The sequence below is a fragment of the Cyprinus carpio genome, chromosome B11 (assembly GCF_018340385.1).
Source record: "Cyprinus carpio isolate SPL01 chromosome B11, ASM1834038v1, whole genome shotgun sequence".
NCBI classification, from domain to species: Eukaryota; Metazoa; Chordata; class Actinopteri; order Cypriniformes; family Cyprinidae; genus Cyprinus; species Cyprinus carpio.
In genome coordinates, this window is record NC_056607.1 from 15,571,700 (window position 1) to 15,594,556 (window position 22,857).

Here is a 22,857-nt window from a genome sequence, read left to right on the forward strand (position 1 = left end):
TGATACATGACAAGTATAAAACAGCACTTAGTTTGAAAATTGTGTGCATGTACGTATGTATGTACATTTATGTATACAGTCAAACCAAATATAATTTTATTATATTTTTCTACTAGTGGGTGCAAGGCACTATAGCTCAATTATGAAAGTGAGGATAGCAAAATAAAGTAAACAGTGACATATTATACCCAAGAATTCTTCATACAGTGGACTACTAGAAAAAATTGATACAAATCTGTGACCAAAAATTATTCAGACACTTTGACCTGTCCATGTTTTGCTTAAGTGTTTTTTCTTTAATTACTAATGCGACCTTTTCACACCACAGACTAAACAAAATGAAGCATTGCTTGGTAATTGGTTGACCTAAATTGGTATTATCAAATTGTGTACTTAAATTTAACAGCTCACAACTATTCAACCTAATTCATTACATATTTTTCTATCAAAGTTATCTGACATTATCAAGATTAATTTGTTCTGACACAGTTTAACTCTTGAGTTCTTGTCATATTTTATTACCCTTTTCTAAACTATAGCAAATAAACTGTGATAATGTGAGAAATGTTGATAGTGTCTGAATAAATTTTGGTTTGACTGTATATATACAAATACATATATGTGCTTTTTAAGGGACAATTTTCTACAAAAACCTCAGAACAATTTAGAGTTTTATTTTATTTACTTGTTTCAGATAATATCGCAAGTGTATGCTGAAAGGGTGAATTGATCAATTATTGTTACATGACAAGGACTGTTCTTCTTAAGCTTTTCATACACAAAAGTGACTTCATGTATTACGCATGGAGAGATAAGAAGGATGGAAAGGACTTGTGTTAAGGAATGTTTAAAAGGATTGTCTCCATTTCTTTTTGGCAGACTGGAGATAGACAGGGGCAGTAGTACATGCAAGCATACAGTTTGGTGAGAATGAAAACATCACAAAAACAATATATAAAAACCAACCACAGTTATCTGAACAAAATATGAAAGGCATTTGTGTTACGTAGTCGAATACCATAGCATTTTCCAAACAGTGACTTCAGTACGTGCTCTATTCGTGGTTCACCCTGTCCAATGCCACATAGAAGCTCTTCTTGTCATCCAGGCAATGCCAACCAATGGGTCCGATCTCACAATCTGCACATATAAGGTATTTCACTTTGCCTACATCTTTTGTAAAGCCCACATTCTCAAATGTGTACATGTCATCAACCAGCCAGTGAGCTGTCAATGTGTCCCCATCCAACGTCCCGTCTGATTGACCAATGGAGGTCTTCTTTCTCATTGCAGGCAGAAAAAGCTGAGAAATGGGAACGGGTGTTGCGTAGAAAACAGAGGACACAACAGTCTTAAAATAACATTCTCACCATCATACAGACTATACTATAATTCTGCAAAATACTTAGTGTAGATTATATTTAATTATTATGTGACGTAACACATGAACCATAACTATATTTAAAAGGTATTACCTCCTTTTCTGCAAACAGTGCCATGCCTGGGCAGAGCACTTTGGAGCCACATCTCTGGCACAACACTGTTTTCACATTTTTACCATCTTCTGTCACGAGAGAGGGGTCTGCAGGTCCCTCGGGAGAGCAGGTCTGTTTGCTGTCATCCATGTTAGTAAGGAATTTAGTTCAAACTGAAAACAAAACATACGATCAATTAGAATTGAACAATTATTACTTGATTAAGCACGGTCTGTCAATACATCTAATGTGGTATTAATATAAATAGCCAACTGGCTAAGTGACTAGTAAGGAAGAATACTCGCCTCTGGGTCAGACCATGAGGAAAACTGATCTTAAGACAGATGTATTACCCAAATATAGTCTTAGAAATTTTGAGTACAAATGTGGTAACTTAGGTGTAAACAAAATAATAGACACTACTTGGAAAATACTAACGGACTACTGTTGGCTACACTGCTAATATTTGCACAACCGCTAAAGCGGACCGATTGAAAACAAGAGACGACTTTTACGTTCCGCTCAGAATAACACAGACTCCATTTTCAAGCGATGTAGTCATTATGTTCGTATGATGGGAACATCGAAGTCCAGAGAATATATCACACATGGATTATTGCATATTTTAGATTATTTATTTAGATATATTTTGCAAAAAGTCTCCGTTCGGGGGGAAAGTGTTTTCATACAAATGTATAATAAACCAGACTTCCAGGGATTCAATTGTGAACATATCAAAATCTCCATTGTTGCGTGAACAGTTAATCTCCACCAAATAAAAGACAAACAATTTATGATCCTTAAATATTTATTTAAACATAAACATTTCAGTTAAATGTAAATGACTTACCACCTCTACACATAACACACAAATATATGGATAGGTTAGTCTCTGTGGTGAAGCCACAAAGTTAGCTTATTTAGTTAAAAAGGATCAAACACTACTTTTTACTAACAGCAGTTTGAGAAAGTTCATCAATCGAGGTCAAACTTTTTTATTTGTTATTGTGATTGGATTGCTTGCTTAAGTAAATTAACTAGCTATGCTTGAAACTAATGAAATTTACTACACTGTAGTTTTGGCCCATCTATTTTAAACCTATTTCCAGTGGCCTAAGGCACAGGAATATTCTTATACTTTACAGGAAAGTTTATACTTTACAGACTGCACAGATATATCCATGCAGAGGCTTTAATAACAATGATATATGATATCTGTGCTGTGACAGTTGACCTGTATATGTTTTTATTTGACCTAGAAGTAGAGGTTAAAAATTGTGAGTGTTCAAAGCAGGTAGATTTTTCCAAAAACCCTCAAACCCTTATTTGCCCTTTGTGCAGTTTCCAGTCAAACACACTGCTCTATTCATCAAAGATTGGGCAAGATGGGTGCACATAAATGATGCCAAGAATTGTTTGTTTACAATAAGCAAAACTTAGATGCATTATATTCTGAAGGGGAAACTCTACAGCTCAATGAAAGTGCTTTTCACTACAAAAGAAACAAGTTCAAACCCCATGAGATTGTGCTCAAATTAAAGTTTGATGATAACAAGAGTCATCATGTTCCAGCTATCGGATACTTGTACAGCCTACGGTGCCCTTTAACCCTTTAACCACACAAACCCTTTCATCAAATGAAAAGTAATGGACTCTTTGTAACAGGAAAAAAAGAATAAAAGTCAAAACAATCAGGGAAAAAACTCAAAGGGAAATAAAAACAAATCAAGGAATGAGTAGAAATGTGTGCACTAAAAATCCTAATTGAAAAGGGATGTGTTTGTAGAGCTCTCAGAGGAGAGTGTCATCAGTGCAGCCTCCCTCAAGGCCATAGCGGAACTCCTGCAGGTTGGACACACCATAGAAATGAATGAAGGCCGCTGCCACCACCAGCACATGGAATATCTGGTGTGAGTGAAACTAAGAAGAGAGCAAAAGTAGGTGAGTAAAACATGCGCAAATCACTATATTTCAGAACAAGATTAAGGAACAAATTTCTTCCCTATGACAAAACAAACACATTTTCTTACCCAAATATCACACTTGCCCGGGAAATAGCGCTCTGGGATTCGTGCAGCATACAGCCCAGCACCTGTGATGTACATGGCACCCATTAAATAGAACCAGCCCATCTGTCCAACAGTAGTGGCCTTGACGAAACCCTCCTCAATGGTGAAATGCATGGTGGGGACGATCCCGCTCAGTCCAAGACCCATGAAAACTCCTAAAGAAAACATTTTTCAAAAACAATGAATTAATGCACCGCTGTCTTGATGCAGTGTTATTTAGCATAACTGAGGCAAAATTATAGTTTTTTTTTTATTTTATTTTAAATTAGCTGTTATTTATTTATTATTTAAGTTTTTAGTAATTTGGTGTTTGTTTTTGTAATTTTTTTTTCTTAAATTAAAAATAAGAAATATTGCCTTGGCAACTAGCTGAAATAAAATAAGTTTTTCATATTTTCATTTATATTATATTTTAATATTTTCGTTTTATATTTCATTTATTTTATTTCAAGCAATGAAAATTTATTTTTTAGGTTTTAGTTTTTAAATTATCTAATCAATTCCCAAATCCAGCCTTAATTTTCTTTCTTGTTTAAGAAAGCAGTTTAACATTAAACGTTAAAACACAGTAGAAAAAAATGTCCATTTCATAACCACAGCCAATTAAAGTTATGAAGAGCAATATTTTAGACCAATGAGATTTGCTGTGGGGAAGGATGCCCAGTGCACTGCAGCAAAAACCAAAACAAGTGACAAACTTGCATGTATTTTGACTGGCTTCATGACTAGACAAATAAACAAATGGATGAGATTTATTTTCTTTCATTGATTTTTCCATTGCATTACATCAGAATCGATTTTTCAGCATTAAAGGGATAATCCACCCCAAAATGAAAATTTTGTCATTAATCACTTACCCCCATGTCGTTCCAAACCTGGTAAAGCTTTGTTCGTCTTCGGAACACAATTTAAGATATTTTGGATGAAAACGGGAGGACTGTGACTTTCCCATAGACTGCCAAGTAAATAACAGTGTCAAGGTCCATAAAAGGTATCAAAGTCATCGTCAGAATACTCCATCTGCCATCAGACGTGCAATCTGGGTTATATGAAGCGATGGGAACACTTTTTGTAAGCGAAGAAAATAAAAATAACGACTTATAAGACCATATGCTGCGTATGCACTTCTGTATCATCCGCGCCACAAGGATGCGCTGTTTCTACGTGTATTTAGCTTTGATTTGAAAGAAAACAGCGCATTCTTTTGGCGCGGATGATACAGAAGAGCATACGCAGGTGATATGGAGAGACACAGAGGAGACTGTTGACAAAGGAATTGTTGAATAAAGTCGTTATTTTTGTTTTCTTCATTTACAAAAAGTGTTCCCGTCGCTTCATATAACCCAGATTCCATGTCTGATGACAGATGGAGTATTCTGACGACGACTTTCATACCTTTTATGGACCTTGACACTGTTCCGAAGACGAACAAAGCTTTACCGGGTTTGAAACGACATGGGGGTAAGTGATTAATGACATTTTGGGGGTGGAGTAAAACTGCCACCATTTTGGCAAATAAGTAATAGCCCACCTGCTCTGGTGGGTCTGTGGCGGGGAGTGGAGAACCGGTCCCACTGGGCAACAACAATAGCTGCAATGCCCAACACACAGACAATTGTGAGGTAGATGAGACGCGGCTGAGGAGAGCAGTAGAAGGAGTAGTAAAGCCAGGGTACAAAAGAGCCCATGATCAGCAAAGCAATGCCAGAGTAGTCTAGTCTAAAAGAGAGAGAGAACATGAGAAACAGAGAGATTGAAATCACTTAAAATCACTTGAAATAGTACAGTAACAAGACAATAAACTTACTTGGAGAAAGTGCGAGAGACTTTCTCAGAATGGCAGTAGACAGTGTGAAAAAGCCAAGAGAAGCTGAGGCACAGCACTGCACCCAAGAAGAACATCCCAAACACCACCTTCTCCTGCAACGGGGCCATGAAGTACATATTGGGCCTTAGCATGGTAAGTGTGCCCAGGCATAAGAATAAGATTAACCCTTTGGGGGAAGAAAAAAAAATAAAAAATGTAATGCATTAGAATGCAATTCATACAAACAATGGCTCTAAATTTTCTTTTTTTTTTCATCTAAAATTCATATTTTATTTCATTTTAGTATTTATTTAAAAACCATTTTAAATATTTTTAGCTTTAGGTAACAATGAAAACGCTGCTTGGCATAAGTGTTTTAGAATAGATTGTTTTAAATGTTTTCCTTTTCTTTATCATGGATGCTTTGTCACAGACCTTATTATATCTTGATGTTATATTATATAATTATTTTAACCTTGAAATCTTAAATGAAAAAATTCTGTTTCATTTGTCAATATAAAATAGCTATTATATTTCAGCATAAGTAAAAGGTTTATCCTGATCCCACTTGCTCTCAAAATTAAAAAGTGGTGTTTGTTCTTGTAACTGATCTGCTGCATACTTAATGCACTAAATATATGCATGAGGTGCACAATAGATACTATTCTCTGTGACGGCTCGACAGCGTAACCCTAATCTTACCCAGCAAATGAGTCCAGATATTCCCAGTCTCTGTGTGGATCCTGAAAATGCTCCCAAAGCAGGCACGGAATGAGGGCATGGGAGGCCGATGACCGTGCAGGAGGTAGTCATTGTCTTTTAGCCACTCCGGCAAGACGTGAAAGGGAATGACCCTCCAGCGGCCCTCCCAGACCTGCAGTACAGAGATCCAGCAGGAATTTCATTTAATTTCTGTTCAAGCTTAAAAACGGTTATGCATGACGATCACACCTTATGCACAAACTCCTCCATCTTCTCCATTGCATGGTGAGCCTGCAGTGGTAGCGTCAGAACTTCTCCAACAACTTCATCCTCCACTTCATCGTCAGCGAGACTGTTTGCTCCCTGTGGGCACAATCAGAGCTCAAAAGGAGCCTGCAACACTGCTGGCACTGAATATGAAAGACTCTGTAATGCATTCTGATTAATAATTACCTGGCTTGCCTCTGACTGGACTGCTTTGGCTCCTATGGGGCCGTTTTCCTTCAGCAGGGGACCCAACCCCATCAGCTCCACGTCGGCTGGAACGTGGCATTCCTCCGTGACCTGGCAGTCTGCATGACTGGCAGACCTGATTTGGCCTGACATCAGTAGACTGCCTTGTGACCAGTCTCAGAACTCTGAAGCCTCCACTTCAGTTCACTGAGGGCCAAAAGTAATACATTCAATCAAAACAAAACTTCACAGCAAAAGTAAAGTCATGACAACATCATTTACATTTATGCATTTAGCACACGCTTTTATCCAAAGCGACTTACAATGCATTCAGGCTATACATTTTTTTTTTACCAGTACATCAGTGACCCGTAACAACAACAACAGAGATTGCTTACCTCTGGCAGGAGCTTTGATCACTGGCAGGTTTAAACCTGCCTCCTGATGTTCGTCTCACTATGAAATTGCATTCAGTCTTGGAAAAAAAAAAAAAAAAAAAAACAGCAACTAGGCATAATCTCTGCTCACATTGCTACAAAGTAGTCCAGCTGGCTGAGTTTCAAAACCAAAAGAGCTTTTTAACATGACAGCTTATTTAGACATCATAGGCACATAATAATTTGTGGTTTTTTAAATCATTTTCATTCGCTACCATATACTGCCTCAATTTCATCATTCGCTGAAATGTTTATAGAGTGTAAGCGTTAAGTTTCCAAAGTAAAAATCTCATTCATTTCCTCCAGAGTTTTAAACAATAACTTATAAACCTGTAAAAGCAAGCCTACTGTGAGCTACAAGGTTGTTAATTGATAGGATATGCTTTTGTTGAAGTCATCAACCCACATTATTTCAAATTATTTTTTAAATAATCGTTTAACAGAGGAATTTCTGTAAAAAAAAAAAAAACTACCCATGATTTTGCTGAGGAATGCCAAGCAAAAACACTTTAGCGAATTTCCTGAATAACAAAGCTGAATCAGTCCCTGTATGCTCTCAAACTATTTAAAATTTTGAATAAGCATATTTTACAATAAACATAATATATATAATCAAAATATTTAAAACAAGTTTAATATTTAGCCATAATTTTTTATTCAGTTATGTCAATGTGCAACACTTCATGGGATTTTAGTTGTCCCCCTTCATTTAAGGGTTAGTTCACTCAAAAATGAAAATCCTGTCATCATTTACTCACCTATATGTCGTTGCATTTGGAAGTCAATGGCTACCAGCAACTGTTTGGTTACCAACATTCTTCAAAATATCTTCTGTTGTGTTTTTTGGAAGTAACATCTTTTTTGTTATAAAGAATAAAATGATTGTTAGTGGTTGACGACAGAGCACAATGTCTTGTACTTTTATCTTTTTACCTGATTTTCAAATACTTTTTTGGTTTTAAATCAAAGTTTGTAGTATTTATGATTCAACTTGTTGTTTTTGTTCATGGCTTAATAACTCTTAAACAAAGACTTAAAATCCTTATGGGAAAAAATACTTTGGGAACCAAAGCCACTATATTAAAACGAAACTCTGATTTAGCTCAAGAACGAATAAGACATTTTGTTTGTGAAGAAGAATCGTGAATGTGCGAAAATGAATGACAGATGACCATATATTCGTAAATGAGGTAAGTTCTGGGTAACTTTACTCTTAACTGTTTATTTTATAATGTTGTCTTTTTTCGACAGCTTGACCAAAAACTTACATTTATGTATAGAGCATAATAAGACGAATCGGTTGAGTGATTAACTCAACTAATTGAGTGATTAGCTGTCAAGTAATCTTATTTTGTGAATGGAATTAAAAGATTCGAGTCACTGGGGTGAATCAAAATACTCACCACTAATTCGAATCGAACTTTCGAAAGCACATATGGTTCCAAATACACCGTCTCGGTGAGCAGCTCAGCAGATTTTGAAATTTAACCGTTATAACTAGCATTGATCTCTGTATGAAGTGGCATCATACAGTTCATACCTAAGGCTAACGGTTATTAGCCTGCTGGCTAACAACGGGCTTTAAATTTTAGGAGAGGAGCAGCCAAAACACCGGTACACGTCATGATAAACACTTACATGATACATAACATAGCAACAATGATATAACAACATCTATATGATTCACAAAATTGTCTTTAACAACGATCAATTAATTAGTTATACATAAAGCCCTTTAAAAATCCAAAAGGGTTGTAATTAGAGCAGGTTAGCATGGAGACACAGCAACCACTGCGCACCGCTGAACTACGTTACTGTCTGGATGCGTTTACAATAACATTATGACACAATTTTGCCGTTACGTTTAAATAATGATGCATTTTATCGTGCAGGCGGTTACCTGATGTCTGGATCTGCTGGTAAAGAAATAGGATCTCTTCCGGATAGCCACCAAAGAGCTGCAAGATGGAGAAATAAAGAGTTGCAAGCTGCTGAATGTCAGACGGCGAGTACAAACTGGCTCGCTGTTGACTTTGAATTAACGCAGCGGCAGCGCCACCTGCTGGAGAAAGGCGGCGCTAGATTTAGTAAAGCCCCCACAGCGCTCTACTTTAGGGGCACTAACCCATTTATTTGATGGTTCTTGTGAAGGTTTCCAAATTTAGAGCAGTAATCTCCAGCAGGTGATTTATTTTATTGTAAAAGACCAGACAGTGGCAGCTGAACATCCGTCTGAGGGCTGCTCAGAAAATACTGCAGTGCTTTACCATATCGCAGTGTGTTTGTGTAATGCTCACATTTATCTAACACGTGCTGGCAAGCATTAAGAAGATAAAAATCCTACTATCAGTCTTTCAGGAAGGAGCATTTTGTGTTAAACCAGCTGGCCTTACAATCTCTTATAATCCCCAAACGCCATCCTAGTCAGTCTTTACAATCTCAGTGAGTGCAAATGTGAGCATCATATTATGGCCATCATGTATTGCTGGGGGAAAAGGAATTAAAAACAAGAAGATGCCAGTGAAAACAATTTAATAAGCACTTCTTTGTTGCCTCTCCTTTAGTGCATTTCATATAAAACAACTGCATTGCTTTATAAATTCAATATTGTTAACATAACAGATAAACATATGTGGAGTGCGGCATGCATACAAAAATACTCCAGTGAAAGCAAATGCATCTCATAACACGTATACATACATCAAACAAGAATGTCAGTCACGTCTCAGAGGCACAAGAATTATAATATTCAGCATTAAATTCAGCAAGCAGGTGTTGTAACACGCTGGTGCCTTTTTAAGTGCATTAAATTGGGAATTTTTTGTAGTAGTATCAGCATTTTATTGTGAGCTTTTAGGCACATCAAGCCACAACTGTCAATATAAAGCCTAAGGATACAGTAGACAGTCTCTGTATCGTATTATAGAATTATAAGCTTTTAAAATGAAGAACCATTTACTTCTGGACAGACTAGAACTTAAGCGTTTAATATATACTGTCCACAAATATATTTATGATCAGATTTGTAATGCCATATTTGCTTAAATATGATTGTGTGCAACTTAGTATCTTTGGAGTAATTTGTGTCTGGGCCATGAGCAACGAGAACGGTCTAATAGACGAAGCGTTGGCTCTGCCGGTAGCTCAGTTTGTCCAGGTTGGGATTACAAGCAAACTGGATCATGGGAGGTGGACCGCACATGAGGATCATAGAGTCCTCACTGGGTGGAGGCAGGTGCTCCTGAATCATCTCAGCACTGATGAAGCCCTCACTGTACTCCCAATCTGCAAATAAGTCAATGCATGTAAATGTAAAAGAAAACCATATTATATATATTTATATATATATATATATATATATATATATATATATATATATATATATATAAAATCTTTTTTTTAAACATAATTTACACTTTAAATTTAAATTCTAAGTTTAGATTTAAAAAATGTAATATGTCCATCAAGCAAAATTTGCTTTAAACACTGAATGCATGTGTACATTAGTTTTCATTTTTTAAATATATTAATGTAAAATTGATTTGTGTTTCACAAATATTGTAAACTATTAACTTATAAATATCATTAGTTTTTTGTCCGCGTTGCCACATGACATTGTAAAAGCTAAACTTTCCTTGTCCTGTCATATAAAAGGTCAAATTAGCTGACATTTTATTTCATCAGGACAGCTGTTACAATTTCGACTTCATGAATCAAAACTGAAAACATACTCATCATAGGAGGTCAAGTAATATATATAAATTACAATTTTAAAATTGTATTTAAAAAATATGTTATTGAACAACATACACTACCATTCAAAATTTGGGGGTCACCAAGACATTTTTTACTTACATTTTGAACATTTTTATTCAGAAAGGATGCATTAAATTGATCAAATGACAGTAAAGACTTTTTCATTAATTATATATTATATAATTTATCAAATTAATGCATTTTTGTCTATTCTCTGTTGTCTATTCATCCAAAAAAAAAAAAATAAAAAAAAAAGATAAGTTTCCACAGTAGCACAACTGTTTTCAACATTGTTTATGTTTCTTAAGCAGCAAATCATTATAATAGAATGATTTCTGAAGGATTGTGTGTTACTGAAGACTGAATTAATGGCTGCTGAAAATCTCAGGAATAAATTATATTTTAAAGTACATTAAAATAGAGAACATTTATTTTAGATTAAAACAATGTTTCACAGTATTACAGTTTTTACTGTATTTATGATCCAATATACCAATGTATACTTTTTTACCAAGCTTTAGCATCTTGTAGGTTAGGCAGGAAGTCATATACCTGCAGGAGCTCTGTCCACTGTGAACCACAGTTTGAAGCGATCTGGATGCCTCGCCTGAATCTCCTCCAGTTCATCCTTCAGCAGAATGTCCTTCTCAGTCTGGAAAACAGACGAAAGGTAAACAGATTCATTTTATACTTGCTAAGCAGTTGAATCTGTCATTTATACATTCGAACCAACCCCTTTTTCTAATAGAACACCAACCTGGTTGGCAAACAGCAGGCTGCATGTCGTTGTGTCACTTGAGTTTTTGATGATGTCACGAACCAGCTGCAACATTGGCGTAATGCCTACAAAGGGAGGAGGACAAATGATTCTAGTGATCATACGGCTTCATTATGTTCATTATGACTAGAGACGAGGAGAAAGACGCTCTACCTGTTCCTCCAGCTATAAGACCCAATGTTCTCACAGTCTTAGTCTCAGCAGGGGCCTTCTTATCGGCCTGTATAGCGAAGCAACCTGTTGGGAGGAGATGTGGGTGAAAGGTGTGACCACTGTGTAAATACATCCACCCAAATTCAGCTCAAATATTGATCGTAAATGTGCTGAGTCAGACCTTGCCCCTTGTACTCCAGCAAACCTCCTGGTCCTCTGAAGTCAATCACATCTCCGATCCTCAAACTCTCCAAGTACTGGGACATCTTTCCCCCTTCTGGGAACTTTGGGTGCACATTCTTAAAATAAATCTGCAGAAAGAAACATGTCAGCTCTAATACTAGCATTTAAAACCCCAGGAGCTTTTCCAAGAAATATAAAGAATCTGAACCTTCACAACGAGGTCAACGAATCCTTTGTCATCATCGCTGGACACTGGTGTGTAAGGACGCACAATCAAATTACCATCAATCCTGGCAGAGAGATAAACATGCTTGCCTTGAGGAAGAAAGACAGGGAGAAAGAGCACTTTACTATTAATATAACTGATACACAGCCCAGTCTGTACATCAAGAACTTGTTTACACCAGGTATGAACATCCGTATCATGTGATCCCATCACAAGTGGAGACACACTACTGTTTACATCTGGTAACTTGCGGCTCAGATGGGTCTGATTTGGTGTATTACATACATCTCTTGCTCTGTCAATATGTTAATGCATGTTAAAATGCAGAAGGTAAAATAATAATAATTATTGCAATTATAAATGATAAAATTAATAAATTATTTTTTATAATTACAATTATTATTATGCTATGTGATCAAAAATACAGTAAAAACAGAAATATTGTGAAATATTTGTTTTTATTTTATATATACTTTAGTTTATTTCTGTGAAGGCAAAGGTGAATTTTCAGCGTCATGATTTTTCAAAAATTATTCTAATATGCTGATTTGCTGCTCAAGAAGCATTTCATACTATTAACAGTTCAACTGCTTAATATTTTTGTGGAAACCGAGATAATGTTTTTCAGCATTTATTTGAAACAGAAATATTTTGTAATATTATAAATGTTGATAAATTTAAACATTTCATTTAATAAAAAAAAAAAAAAACACTTACTGACCTATAACTTTTAAATAGTGCCAGTACAGATTACTATATACTCAACAAATATTTATTTTTTATTATACTTATTTTATACTTTATTTTTTTTTTACCAAGAAATATGAGCAAAAAGGGATAGCTCATACTTCATTCATTGTCATAACACAAATTAAGATATTTTTGATGAAATCCGAGAGCTTACTGGCCCTGCATAGACGGCAATACAACTGAAGCTACGAGAATATTTTATACTTTAAGCTATGAGTATTCTCGTAGCTTCTTAAAATTAAAGGTTGAACCTCTGATGTCACATGGACTCTTTTAATGATGTCCTTGCATTGCTGTCTATGCAGGGTCAGAAAGCTCTCGGATTTCATCAAAAATATCTTAATGTGTGTTACAAAGATTAACGAAGGTCTCACGGGTTCGGAACATCATGAGGGTGAGTAATTAATGACAGAATTTTCATTTTTGGGCGAACTCTCTCTTTAAACCCTTATTTTATTGACAAGCAGGCAATCCTTCACGGTTGTCTGATACACACCAGGACAGATCAGCATTTTCACTACAAATCTGATGTTGTCCACTAACGCCGTGTGTAAACAGTGTCCAAATGTCTGTGATTAGTCTCAAGCAAATGTGCATGTTTAAACATGCTGCTTTTCAAACCCTAAGCTCATTTATCATTTAGCACACAGTTCTTGTCCAGAGCAGTCAACACGATAGGACAGGTGTGGGGTTTCTTCACTCTTCAGACCAAACCTTGCAATCTTTGTATTAGCACCAGACTCAGAGAAACCCAGTCCTCAAAGACTACTTACCAACAGGTAAACCCAAAATATGCTCTGGGCTGGGTAGGGCGAACCGAAACCTGCGGGTATCATGGCTTATGATCTGCAGGGAAGAAATATGTCTTATTTTGTCACCATCTTGTCAGTATAACAAATATAAATTCTAGCACATGGAAATAAATAGACAGGGCAAATACCTCTTTGTCTACTAGTCTCAGTTGGTATTTTTCAGAGGGATCAATCAGGGTAATCTGTGGTTTCCTTTTCCTGTTAAAGTAATAATAACCCAGCAGACCTGCTGTTGAGACCAGCACCACTCCAACACCGACTGCAACTGTAGTGGACTGGAATCCAGATTAGCGCACATAAACACGGTTTAAAAGACACTTTTAAAAACATGTAACTGAAAATGATCAATTATAAATAAACGCCAAACATGAATTCAATGATTTGCAATATACAAGATAAATGTGACGAAGATTCTCCGCTCAAATGCTTGAATGAATCATCTGTATTTCCCAAAATAAACTCTGACGTTTCTGCTTTAGTATCCCGTTTCAAGAACGGTCTGCTGATCTAGTTTTCTACAAGACTAAACTGTAATTTTAATACAAACGACTGAATAGCTTGTCTTTGAGTTAATGGCATGACTACGTTAGTCAATAGCGCGTGCTGATAAACTGATAAGCAATGCTATGTTAAACAAACTTGGTGGCATGCCAAAACAATATTTTCTCTAAATAATAGTTAATTGCTTCAGTTAAAGTTCAGCGTGCTTCTTTAAAGCTTTATGACTTACCATCGCGTAACTCATGATGACGGATAATGTGCGTCTGCAAGGAGATTCATGCAGGACTAATCTTCAGACTAAACTCTCGTCGCACTCGGCACACCCATGAACATGCAGACCTAGGAGTCTGTGTTGGAGGCGAATAACGCTGCGCAGTTATTGCGCATAACAAAACGATTCGAACAGCGCATTCGGTTCTGCGTAATCCTATCCACATTGCAACGCTATCTAACGTCAGAGGTCGGCGTCCGGAAACCACAAAACTAGATAAAAATAAAAGTCCTTGAATTTCCATTTGTCGAAAAATTCAATCATTTAATATATAAATTAACAACAGTGCAAACAATAAATGTCCTCTGCTTTCTTTTTGTTTTACAAATGTTATATATTTATTTATATAAAAATGCAATACATTTTAGACATGTGGAAGTAATTAAATGCCCGGAAAATATTTTATTTATTAAAATCACAAATATAATTCACAAAATCAAGTCAATTCTCAAACCCCCACAATTTTAAGATACCCGGGTGCTTTTAAAAGCAGATCATTGCTACATTGGTTTCCCTTATATCTTCCTATTTCATTTATGCTCAAGTTATTATCTTTTTGACGTAATTGCGGACGTTGAAGTGAAGCTGTTTCGAGGTGGCTGCGAAAACTTCCAATGCCAGAGTCTTTGTCTCTTCTGATCCATTCCAAAGGGCCCGATAAACCGGTAATGTGTACATCTGTTTCCCCTGAAAGCAAAACATGAAAATCAGTCTTTTAAAACAATGTCAACCGATCTCTATTCATACAAGCGATCAAATTATTAGTCCAAAGAACTGAACCAATTATAAATAAATAAATGTTAATATTAAAGAATTATAAATAAATATGTACAGATTCTGACCTGGCTTTTGAGGAAATTGCGAATATGTTGGAAGCCTGGTTTATGCTGGTTCTTTGCAACAATCTGGGCCCATCGCAATTTCAGCTCTGCATTGTTGGACTCAATAATATGCGAGTAGCACTCTTCCAACTTCTTTATGTGACCTGTTAATATGGGGATATTTATTTTTATCTACTTAAACCATAAAAATAAACCATTAACACAAGGAGTTTTTTGCACCATCTGGAAGTGGTGACTTCTCAAGGATCTTGTCCAAGAAGTAGACAGTTTGGTAGGTCTTCCATGGTTTTATATCAGTTTTGCAGATAGATTCCAAGTCTGGGTTATGATTTACCCACATTTCAGCTAACAGCTCTGCTGGTTTCATCAGCTCCTGACCAGCTGAGAGGTCGGGAACATATGGAGGCCAACCAGGGACATTGAGCCAGCTGTCAAAATCCAGACCTAACAAAGCAACCGAGAAGAAACAAAGCTGATGGCAAAAGGCAGTCTGACCAAACAGTATTCATTTAGTCTAGCTTTTGTGATTTTACAACAAAGAAATGCTATTTCCGCACCCTCAATTTTGTGGACATTCTTTTCTTTCAGGTCTGGAAAATACTCCAGGTAAAACTCCAACACATCTTCTGCCAACACACTTCTGAACTTGAACTTGTCCACATAAGCCTTGAAGAGATACAAGTGTATTGCTGTTTTATCATACTTGTTTACATACTTTCATTCATTCTGTCATTCAAATGTTTTGGGTCATACTTTTCAGTTGGCCAAAATTTTCAAAAAATCCTTTCTTTGTATTGGTCTTAAGTAATATTCTAATTTTCTGAGATACTGAATTTGTGATTTTCCTTAGTTGTCAGTTATAATCATCAAAATTAAAAGAAATAAACATTTGAAATATATCAGTCTGTGTGTAATGAATGAATATAATATACAAGTTTCACTTTTTGAATGGAATTAGTGAAATAAATCAACTTTTTGATGATATTCTAATTATATGACCAGCACCTGTATATATAACTAAATATAATAATTAGTATTAATTAAGAACAGTTTCTGTAAACATTATTACATTGTAATAAACATTCAAGTAACCTTGAGGAATGCGTCAAAGCGTGACTGATCTCCTGCGAGGTGCGCTAGGTAGGAAACAAAGCAGAAACCTTTCTCATAGGGCGTGTCATTGTAGGTATCATCAGGATCAACACCTGCAAAGAAAAGACATAGAGGCTGTTACAGCCAATTCTACAAGAAAAATAACCAAGTTATGTAAGACTGACATCTTTTTTCGGCCTACAATGTCTATTTAAAAATGGTGGCCTACCTGGTTCGATCTTAACCCGTAGTTTATTGAGAGGATGGTCCTCTCCAGTGTTGTCCATGTGCTGACGGAGAAGAGCTTTACCGGTCGCTGCCTCCAGACACGTATAAGCCTCTCCTGAGAATCAAATGGCGCTTTTTATTTAATTCTTCATTAGTGAAATACTTCAACGAATGTTCAAATAATATATAGCATACCATACAGCTCCCTGCAAACCCTGCGCTGAGCGTACATGGTGAAGCCCTCGTTCAGCCAGAAATCACCCCAGGTGGCGTTGGTGACAAGGTTTCCAAACCAGCTGTGGCAGATCTCGTGTACAATGACGTCAGCGAGAGAACGATCGCCGGCCAGCAGACAGGGTGTGACAAAGGTCAGGCAGGGGTTCTCCATCCCACCGAAAGGGAAGGATGGAGGCATGAACAGCACGTCATATCTAAACAATTACAACAAATCAAAACACATGTCTATTGTATTATAATCACTACTGAATAAAAGTGTTTATCGGGTTAGAAAATCAGATCTACCATGAGGAAGAAGCTTAAGCAAATCACTTATGGTTTTAATCTGGTTCAAATGGTCAAAGGTCCAACACGAATAACAAATAGTACTAGTACTCAGATTGATCTAATGTTTAGTAATAGACCGAAAAGAATTACACAGTCTTACAATATGATAACAGGGTTGTCAGATCATAATATGGTGCTTAAATCTAGAAAATTAACTAACAAGCGATTCAATATACATGCCAGAAATAAGGAATTCTTTGGTGTTCCAAAAAAATAAGCAAGATGATTTTAATGTAGCTATAAAAAATATGAACTGGGAAGATTTATTACATAATACTGATTCAGAAATAGCTAGTCAAATCCTTATAGAAAAGTTACAATCTACAATTAGTAATCTTTCAGTCAAGATGAAATGTAGGTACAAAAAAAATGTCTGTAGTCATGTCTCTTAAGTTGTCAAGTGCTAAAGATATCTATAGTATAGACACACTTTTATTGAAACTATTATAGTTCCTCAATAGTTAACCCTTTAACACATATTATTAATAGTTCATTAGATCAAGGGAGATTCCCCACCTCTTGGGAACCGATGGTTGTGGCCCCTATATTTAATGTAGGCGACCCCCGTTTAACCAGCAATTATAGGCCAATTAGTGTCTTCCCCACAATATCAAAAGTTATTGAAAAATTGGTGGCTAAACAAATTATTGACCATTTTAATAATAGTCATTTTCAATTATATCCGATGCAGTTCGGCTTTAGGATAAATCATTCAACAGAAACAGCTACTTGTTATTTTACTGAAAAGGTAAAGGCATTAATGGATAAAGGTGAAGTGGTAGGGGCTGTATTTCTTGATTTACAGAAAGCGTTTGACACTGTAAATCATAATATTCTTTTACATAAATTACTCAATTGTAATTTTTTCGACAAAACCTGTAAATTTAATTGAATTTTATCTCTCTTCCCATTCTCAGGTAGTAAAAATTGGTAATTATAAATCCAATTCACTGTGCCTTTCAGCTGGTGTTCCACAAGGGTCCATATTGGGGCCAATTCTCTTTAGCATGTATATTAATGATTTACCCATGGTGTGTCAACAATGTGATATCAAAATGTATGCTAACGATACAGTCATTTTCGCGCATGGTAAAAATGCAGAAGAGGTTGCAAATAAGTTGACAGATGTTCTGGCAAAAATCATATCCTGGCTCAATCAGTGTTCTCTGAAATTAAACGTGTCAAAAACAGCTTGTATGTTCTTTTCTAAAGGACATAGTGCTGAAATGAAACAGGATATTTTCATTTCGGGAAAGAGATTACAGGTTGTTTCAAAATAAAAATATTAAGGGGTTCATTTGGACTCATGTCTTAGTTTTAAAACGCACATAAAAAGGTATGTAAAAAGATAAAATTTTATTTATTGAATTTTCGGTTTATTAGAAACTCTTTATCAAATGAGGCTGCAAAGGTATATTTTCATTCTATGATTCTTTCTCATATTACTTATTGTCTGACAAGTTGTCTAATACATAGAGTAGTTCTAAAACCATTTGAATTATTGAACAAATAAGCACTTTAAATCTTAGGGGGGAAGAATTAGTTTTCACCATTCTCATATCTTAAATATATATAACCTGCTTAGCTGGGAAAACATCACTAAGTTTAAAAATGTTTGTTTAGTTTATAAGATTTTGCATGGTTTAGCTCCTCCTCCTCTGGTTGATTTTATTAAATTTAAATCTATTGAAAACCGAGTAACTACAGGTGCAGCTAAAGCTGATTGCGTAATTCCACATAGAAGAACCTCGTGTGGTCAAGCTGTTTTTTCATTCAGAGCATCACATCACAAGAGGAATTCAGTACCACAATCAATTAGAGAATGTACATCATTTCACTCATTTAAGCATCATATTAAGAAATGGATTCTTCATAACCAACAATGTGAACATTAATGCTGTTTATATATCTTAATAAGCTGCTTTTTTTATACATATTTCTTATTTTTTTTTATTGTCAGTTTGTATAATTTGTTGTTTACTTTTTAGTTGAATTTCGTTGTTATTGTTTTTTCTATTTTGTTTCTTTTTTTTTTATCTTTTTTTTTTGTTCCTTGTTTTTCCTCTAGTTTTTTTGCCCCATTGAAAACTAGCCTTTGGGCTATTTTGGCTATTACATTTACATTCACGAATGTTGATTAATGTACACTGTCCCTTTTTTGTGTAAAAAATAAAAAATCTATCGGAATTATGAAGCTGTTCAAAAAAGTATATCCCACCTTCCCCAAACGTAGGGTCCAAACAGTTTCTCTCCCACAGACAGAAACTCTTCAATCACATTATCATACTCCTGCTTGGCAGCCTGCAGTAAACAAGGCTCGGTCCAGACACGTGTCCTGAAAATGCAGTTGAAAGTGATTTTAATAATAATAATAAATATTATTTAAATGCTTAATTTATAACATAGTCCATGTATAATGTTAGTAAAATATTTTTCACCAGAAACACATATTTCAGAAGAGCAATAAAGACTTTATACCTTTTGATAAGATTTCTTTATGGTAAAAGATTTGGGATTTTTTACCTGGGTCCCACCTCAGCAGACTGCAGGTCCCCTACTACCAGAGCTACCAGGTAAGCAGGAATGGGATGTTCCATGGTGAACAGGAAAGCGCTGTCTGCTTTCCTCTGATCCCATTTACTAGCGCTCATAACTGCTGTAAAGCCATCAGGAACCTGATAATAGCAGTGAGGCGCATCAAAGAAAGAAGCTACTGTGTTTATGAGACAATGCAATGATAAGAAATAAACTCTGAGCCTTATCATGCAGGCTAGAGAAAAACTGGATCTAATCTAATTCTTGTGCTCTTTCTTCTTGAGAAAATAATGTGAGCCTACTGCAGACAAAATAAGTCAAAAGTAAGATTTACAGTCAAAATGAATTGGCCAATAATACATTTTACTTTATTTTGACCAACAACATTTTATAATATATGATTTATTTGTACATTGAAATTATTATATAAATGGTTCAACAATATGGGGTCTGTAAGAATTATTATTATTATTATTATTTAAAGAAGTCTCACTTTCTCCAGGGTTGGATGTACTTGTAGTAAAACAAATTTTAGCATATTAAGTATATTTTGTAACAGCACTATTGTGAGATATTATTACAATTTAAAATTACTTTTCCAGTTTTGTTTTCTACTTTTTAACTTTTTCCATTTTAATATATTTTACAAATTTAATATATTTATTAAAATTCAATGTATTCCAGTGATGGCAAAGCTAAATTTTCAGCTGCAATTACGCCAGTCTTCATTGTCACATGATCCTTCAGAAATCATTCTAATATGTGCCTGCTGATCAAGAAACATGTTGAAAACAGTTATTTTGCTTCATTGTGTGTTTTTACATTATTTACATTACAAACATTATTTGAAAGAAATCTTTTGTAACATTGTCACTTGTGATCAAGTGAACGCTCCCATACTGAATAAAAGTATTAATTCCTTACAACCCCAACATATGATTTATATGACAATTATTTTGTCATTATGAAAAATAAATAAATAAAAAAACAGAACAATTACCAGATCACTAAGAATTTATTTTTCTAACCCAAAACACCTGTTATATACAGAACATTTTTTTGTAATCCAAATTGACTCCTGATTTATAAAATCCAATCCCACTTCAAGACATCAGATTATATAAACTATTATGTCTATACACCCATATCCTCTTTATATCTGTAAATTCGACGGATCCAATGGCCTCACCTGAACGGTTGCCGAGTAGGTGCTCTTCACTGCTGGAGTATCAAAGCAAGGGAAGAAGGAGCGGTTGAGAACAGCCTGGCCTTGAGTAAAAACATAAGGCTTGAGCTTTCCCAAAGTCTGCTCTGGTTCCAGCCAACACACCTGTGAGAAGATACATGCGTTTGGTGAGACATTACCTGCACAACAGCCGAGTAAGTGCTCTTTGTTATGAGTGTATGGAAGCCGGGAAACAGGCTCCGGTTCAGGACAGGGAACCCAGATGTGTACAAGAATGGCACTGGGTCCAGCCATGACATCTACAGAGAAGTGATGCATGCTTGCTTGTACAATAAATTAACCATTTTAGCATTACTGGTGCTTATTTGAAGACCAGAAGTAAATAAAGGCTGCCAAAAACAGGTTCAGAAAGAGAAACCAAAGATTCTTCCTTGTAAGTCTCATGACGTGAACAAGTTTCAGTTTTGATCATAGTGAAATACTCAAGATGTCATGAGCTGTCAATATGGAAATTGATAAACAAAAGATATTAAAAGCAGTTTGCTAGCTTACCCCTGGTCCATCAGTAGCTGTGTATTTGATTACAAGTTGAAGTTTGTCATCTGAGTTGAAAGCTTTTGGAAACTTCACGACCAGAGTTGTCCCATAATTGGTGAAGTCTCGAATCAGAAATTCTGTTGTGGTCCAGTCACGTGCATTATTATGACTGAATGTGATCTCATGCACAGACAGTGTCGGATGAATATCCAGCTGTAACTCACTTTGACCATCCTGAGTGCACTGCAGCTGTATTGTTTCGGTACCTGATATGGTTTTCTGCTCAAAGTCCACTTTAAGATCGAGATGAAAATGATCTATTTTAAACTGGCGGAAACTTGAGGAGGTAGCGACGTCTTCGGCTTTGTCCGAATACAACGTAAATGTTTTATCCATTGTACTGCTGACACTGCAACAATTGAACTGACGGATCTACACCGCAAACGCCGCCCAGTCCGTTCATTCACTGACAAATGATGAGCCATTGTAAAACAGTGTACACGCTAGAAGACTAATCATTATAGCATATGGATGGGATTTATGCCGCAGTTCTCTGCGTTATTGCAGCGCAGTGTTGTTTGTCGTGAATACATGACAGGTGACTTAAAAAGATAAATCACCAAAAAAAGTGAAATGCTAGTAGTTAACAACTATACGAGACATATTACCTGTCTTTGTCAAGTAGGCCCGAAAGGGGCAAGACAGTAAAATAAAATTCTCTTTTAAGACCACATTCAAATCTCAGGACGTTTTTGTCTTATTGTAAACATTTTTATATTACAATGTACAGTATTTTAAATATACTAATTAAAATGATTAGTAACTTGCATTCGAATGATACCCCTCCTCACCGTTCTTTTATAAAATGTGGAAGAAGCATTCAGTAAACGGTGATAATGCAGTAATCGCTGTGATTGGCTTATCCTATCAGAGAAAAGTAACAGTTGCCACGTGACGACCCCGTTTAGGCAGTACATCCGTTGCTACCTGAATGATTTTTTTCCCTCTGATATCTAAATGGATATTGACAACATTTCTTTAATTTATATAAGCAAATCTATGTAATGTAATAGTTAACCCTTTTAATTTCACCCTTTGCAGTGTTATGTTTTCACTCCAGTTCACGATTTTCAAGAATGGTGCTGTGATCATGTCACCATAATCACTGGTTTACTAAATTCCCAAGATTTCAAAGAGGATTTTTTATAACTCTAATCAGCATTTATCATCTGGAAATGTATATTTGTTTTTAGAGCAACCATCTACAAAAATCAATGTAGGCTATACACAAAACTCAGCGTTAGAATGAATTGATTACATACAAACAGAATCTTTATTTAGATCACTTCATCCATCTTAGTATTAACACACACTAACCAAACAACATAAAAAACACTTAGTAACAAATTAGATTTATTTCATCATAAAAATGTTGAATAAAAAAGTTAATCTATAAAAAAATCTATAAAACATTTTTTAAACAGTCTTTCACAGTACTAT

General features: G+C 35.6%; 4 protein-coding genes across 5 annotated transcripts; all 4 read right to left on the reverse strand.

Annotated features, from left to right (window-relative positions):
- Positions 1–654: 654 nt before the first annotated feature.
- LOC109098587 (guanine nucleotide exchange factor MSS4-like) lies at positions 655–1,973 on the reverse strand. Its single transcript, XM_019112190.2, has 3 exons — positions 1,781–1,973; positions 1,476–1,648; positions 655–1,303 (listed from the first exon to the last, which is right to left on the reverse strand). The coding sequence occupies exons 2-3, from the start codon at positions 1,623–1,625 to the stop codon at positions 1,055–1,057; spliced, it is 399 nt and encodes a 132-aa protein (XP_018967735.2). The 5' UTR covers positions 1,626–1,648; positions 1,781–1,973; the 3' UTR covers positions 655–1,054.
- A 292-nt stretch (positions 1,974–2,265) lies between these two features.
- On the reverse strand, positions 2,266–9,037 carry LOC109100638 (adiponectin receptor protein 1-like). The gene is made up of 9 exons (XM_042734146.1): positions 8,844–9,037; positions 6,905–6,981; positions 6,507–6,713; positions 6,303–6,416; positions 6,054–6,225; positions 5,352–5,538; positions 5,076–5,263; positions 3,506–3,699; positions 2,266–3,395 (listed from the first exon to the last, which is right to left on the reverse strand). The coding sequence occupies exons 3-9, from the start codon at positions 6,657–6,659 to the stop codon at positions 3,267–3,269; spliced, it is 1,137 nt and encodes a 378-aa protein (XP_042590080.1). The 5' UTR covers positions 6,660–6,713; positions 6,905–6,981; positions 8,844–9,037; the 3' UTR covers positions 2,266–3,266.
- Positions 9,038–9,458: 421 nt separating this feature from the next.
- On the reverse strand, positions 9,459–14,486 carry LOC109100639 (NADH-cytochrome b5 reductase 3-like). The gene is made up of 9 exons (XM_019114075.2): positions 14,332–14,486; positions 13,730–13,876; positions 13,563–13,635; positions 12,022–12,128; positions 11,812–11,941; positions 11,631–11,714; positions 11,457–11,542; positions 11,252–11,351; positions 9,459–10,228 (listed from the first exon to the last, which is right to left on the reverse strand). Exons 1-9 carry the CDS (start codon positions 14,344–14,346, stop codon positions 10,056–10,058), a joined length of 915 nt encoding a protein of 304 aa, XP_018969620.1. The 5' UTR covers positions 14,347–14,486; the 3' UTR covers positions 9,459–10,055.
- Positions 14,487–14,601: 115 nt separating this feature from the next.
- LOC109100480 (arginyl aminopeptidase (aminopeptidase B)) lies at positions 14,602–22,835 on the reverse strand. Of its 2 annotated transcripts, none has more exons than XM_042734145.1 (11): positions 21,373–22,833; positions 20,824–20,964; positions 19,623–19,774; positions 19,318–19,434; positions 16,731–16,966; positions 16,537–16,650; positions 16,308–16,420; positions 15,773–15,881; positions 15,435–15,659; positions 15,216–15,358; positions 14,602–15,060 (listed from the first exon to the last, which is right to left on the reverse strand). In XM_042734145.1, the coding sequence occupies exons 1-11, from the start codon at positions 21,751–21,753 to the stop codon at positions 14,914–14,916; spliced, it is 1,878 nt and encodes a 625-aa protein (XP_042590079.1). In that variant the 5' UTR covers positions 21,754–22,833; the 3' UTR covers positions 14,602–14,913. The 2 variants fall into 2 exon arrangements, 1 of the variants encoding a protein (XP_042590079.1); XR_006155901.1 differs by having other exon boundaries at positions 14,922–15,060; positions 15,554–15,659; positions 21,373–22,835.
- Positions 22,836–22,857: the final 22 nt, after the last annotated feature.

Excerpts from the sequence above, each read along its gene's own strand:
- LOC109098587 (XM_019112190.2), bottom strand. The coding sequence starts at position 1,625 with ATGGATGACAGCAAACAGACCTGCTCTCCCGAGGGACCTGCAGACCCC. Across the intron at positions 1,304-1,475 it reads CACTGTTTGCAGAAAAGGAG|CTTTTTCTGCCTGCAATGAG; the intron begins GTAATACCTTTT and ends CCCATTTCTCAG.
- LOC109100638 (XM_042734146.1), bottom strand. The coding sequence starts at position 6,659 with ATGTCAGGCCAAATCAGGTCTGCCAGTCATGCAGACTGCCAGGTCACG. Across the intron at positions 6,417-6,506 it reads TCCAGTCAGAGGCAAGCCAG|GGAGCAAACAGTCTCGCTGA; the intron begins GTAATTATTAAT and ends TTGTGCCCACAG. Across the intron at positions 3,700-5,075 it reads CCACAGACCCACCAGAGCAG|GAGTTTTCATGGGTCTTGGA; the intron begins GTGGGCTATTAC and ends TGTTTTCTTTAG.
- LOC109100639 (XM_019114075.2), bottom strand. Across the intron at positions 11,942-12,021 it reads TCGTTGACCTCGTTGTGAAG|ATTTATTTTAAGAATGTGCA; the intron begins GTTCAGATTCTT and ends TTCTTTCTGCAG. Across the intron at positions 11,352-11,456 it reads GCCTGCTGTTTGCCAACCAG|ACTGAGAAGGACATTCTGCT; the intron begins GTTGGTGTTCTA and ends TCTGTTTTCCAG.
- LOC109100480 (XM_042734145.1), bottom strand. The coding sequence starts at position 21,753 with ATGGATAAAACATTTACGTTGTATTCGGACAAAGCCGAAGACGTCGCT. Across the intron at positions 15,882-16,307 it reads GCTTTGACGCATTCCTCAAG|GCTTATGTGGACAAGTTCAA; the intron begins GTTACTTGAATG and ends TATCTCTTCAAG. Across the intron at positions 15,061-15,215 it reads GCAATTTCCTCAAAAGCCAG|GGGAAACAGATGTACACATT; the intron begins GTCAGAATCTGT and ends TTTTGCTTTCAG.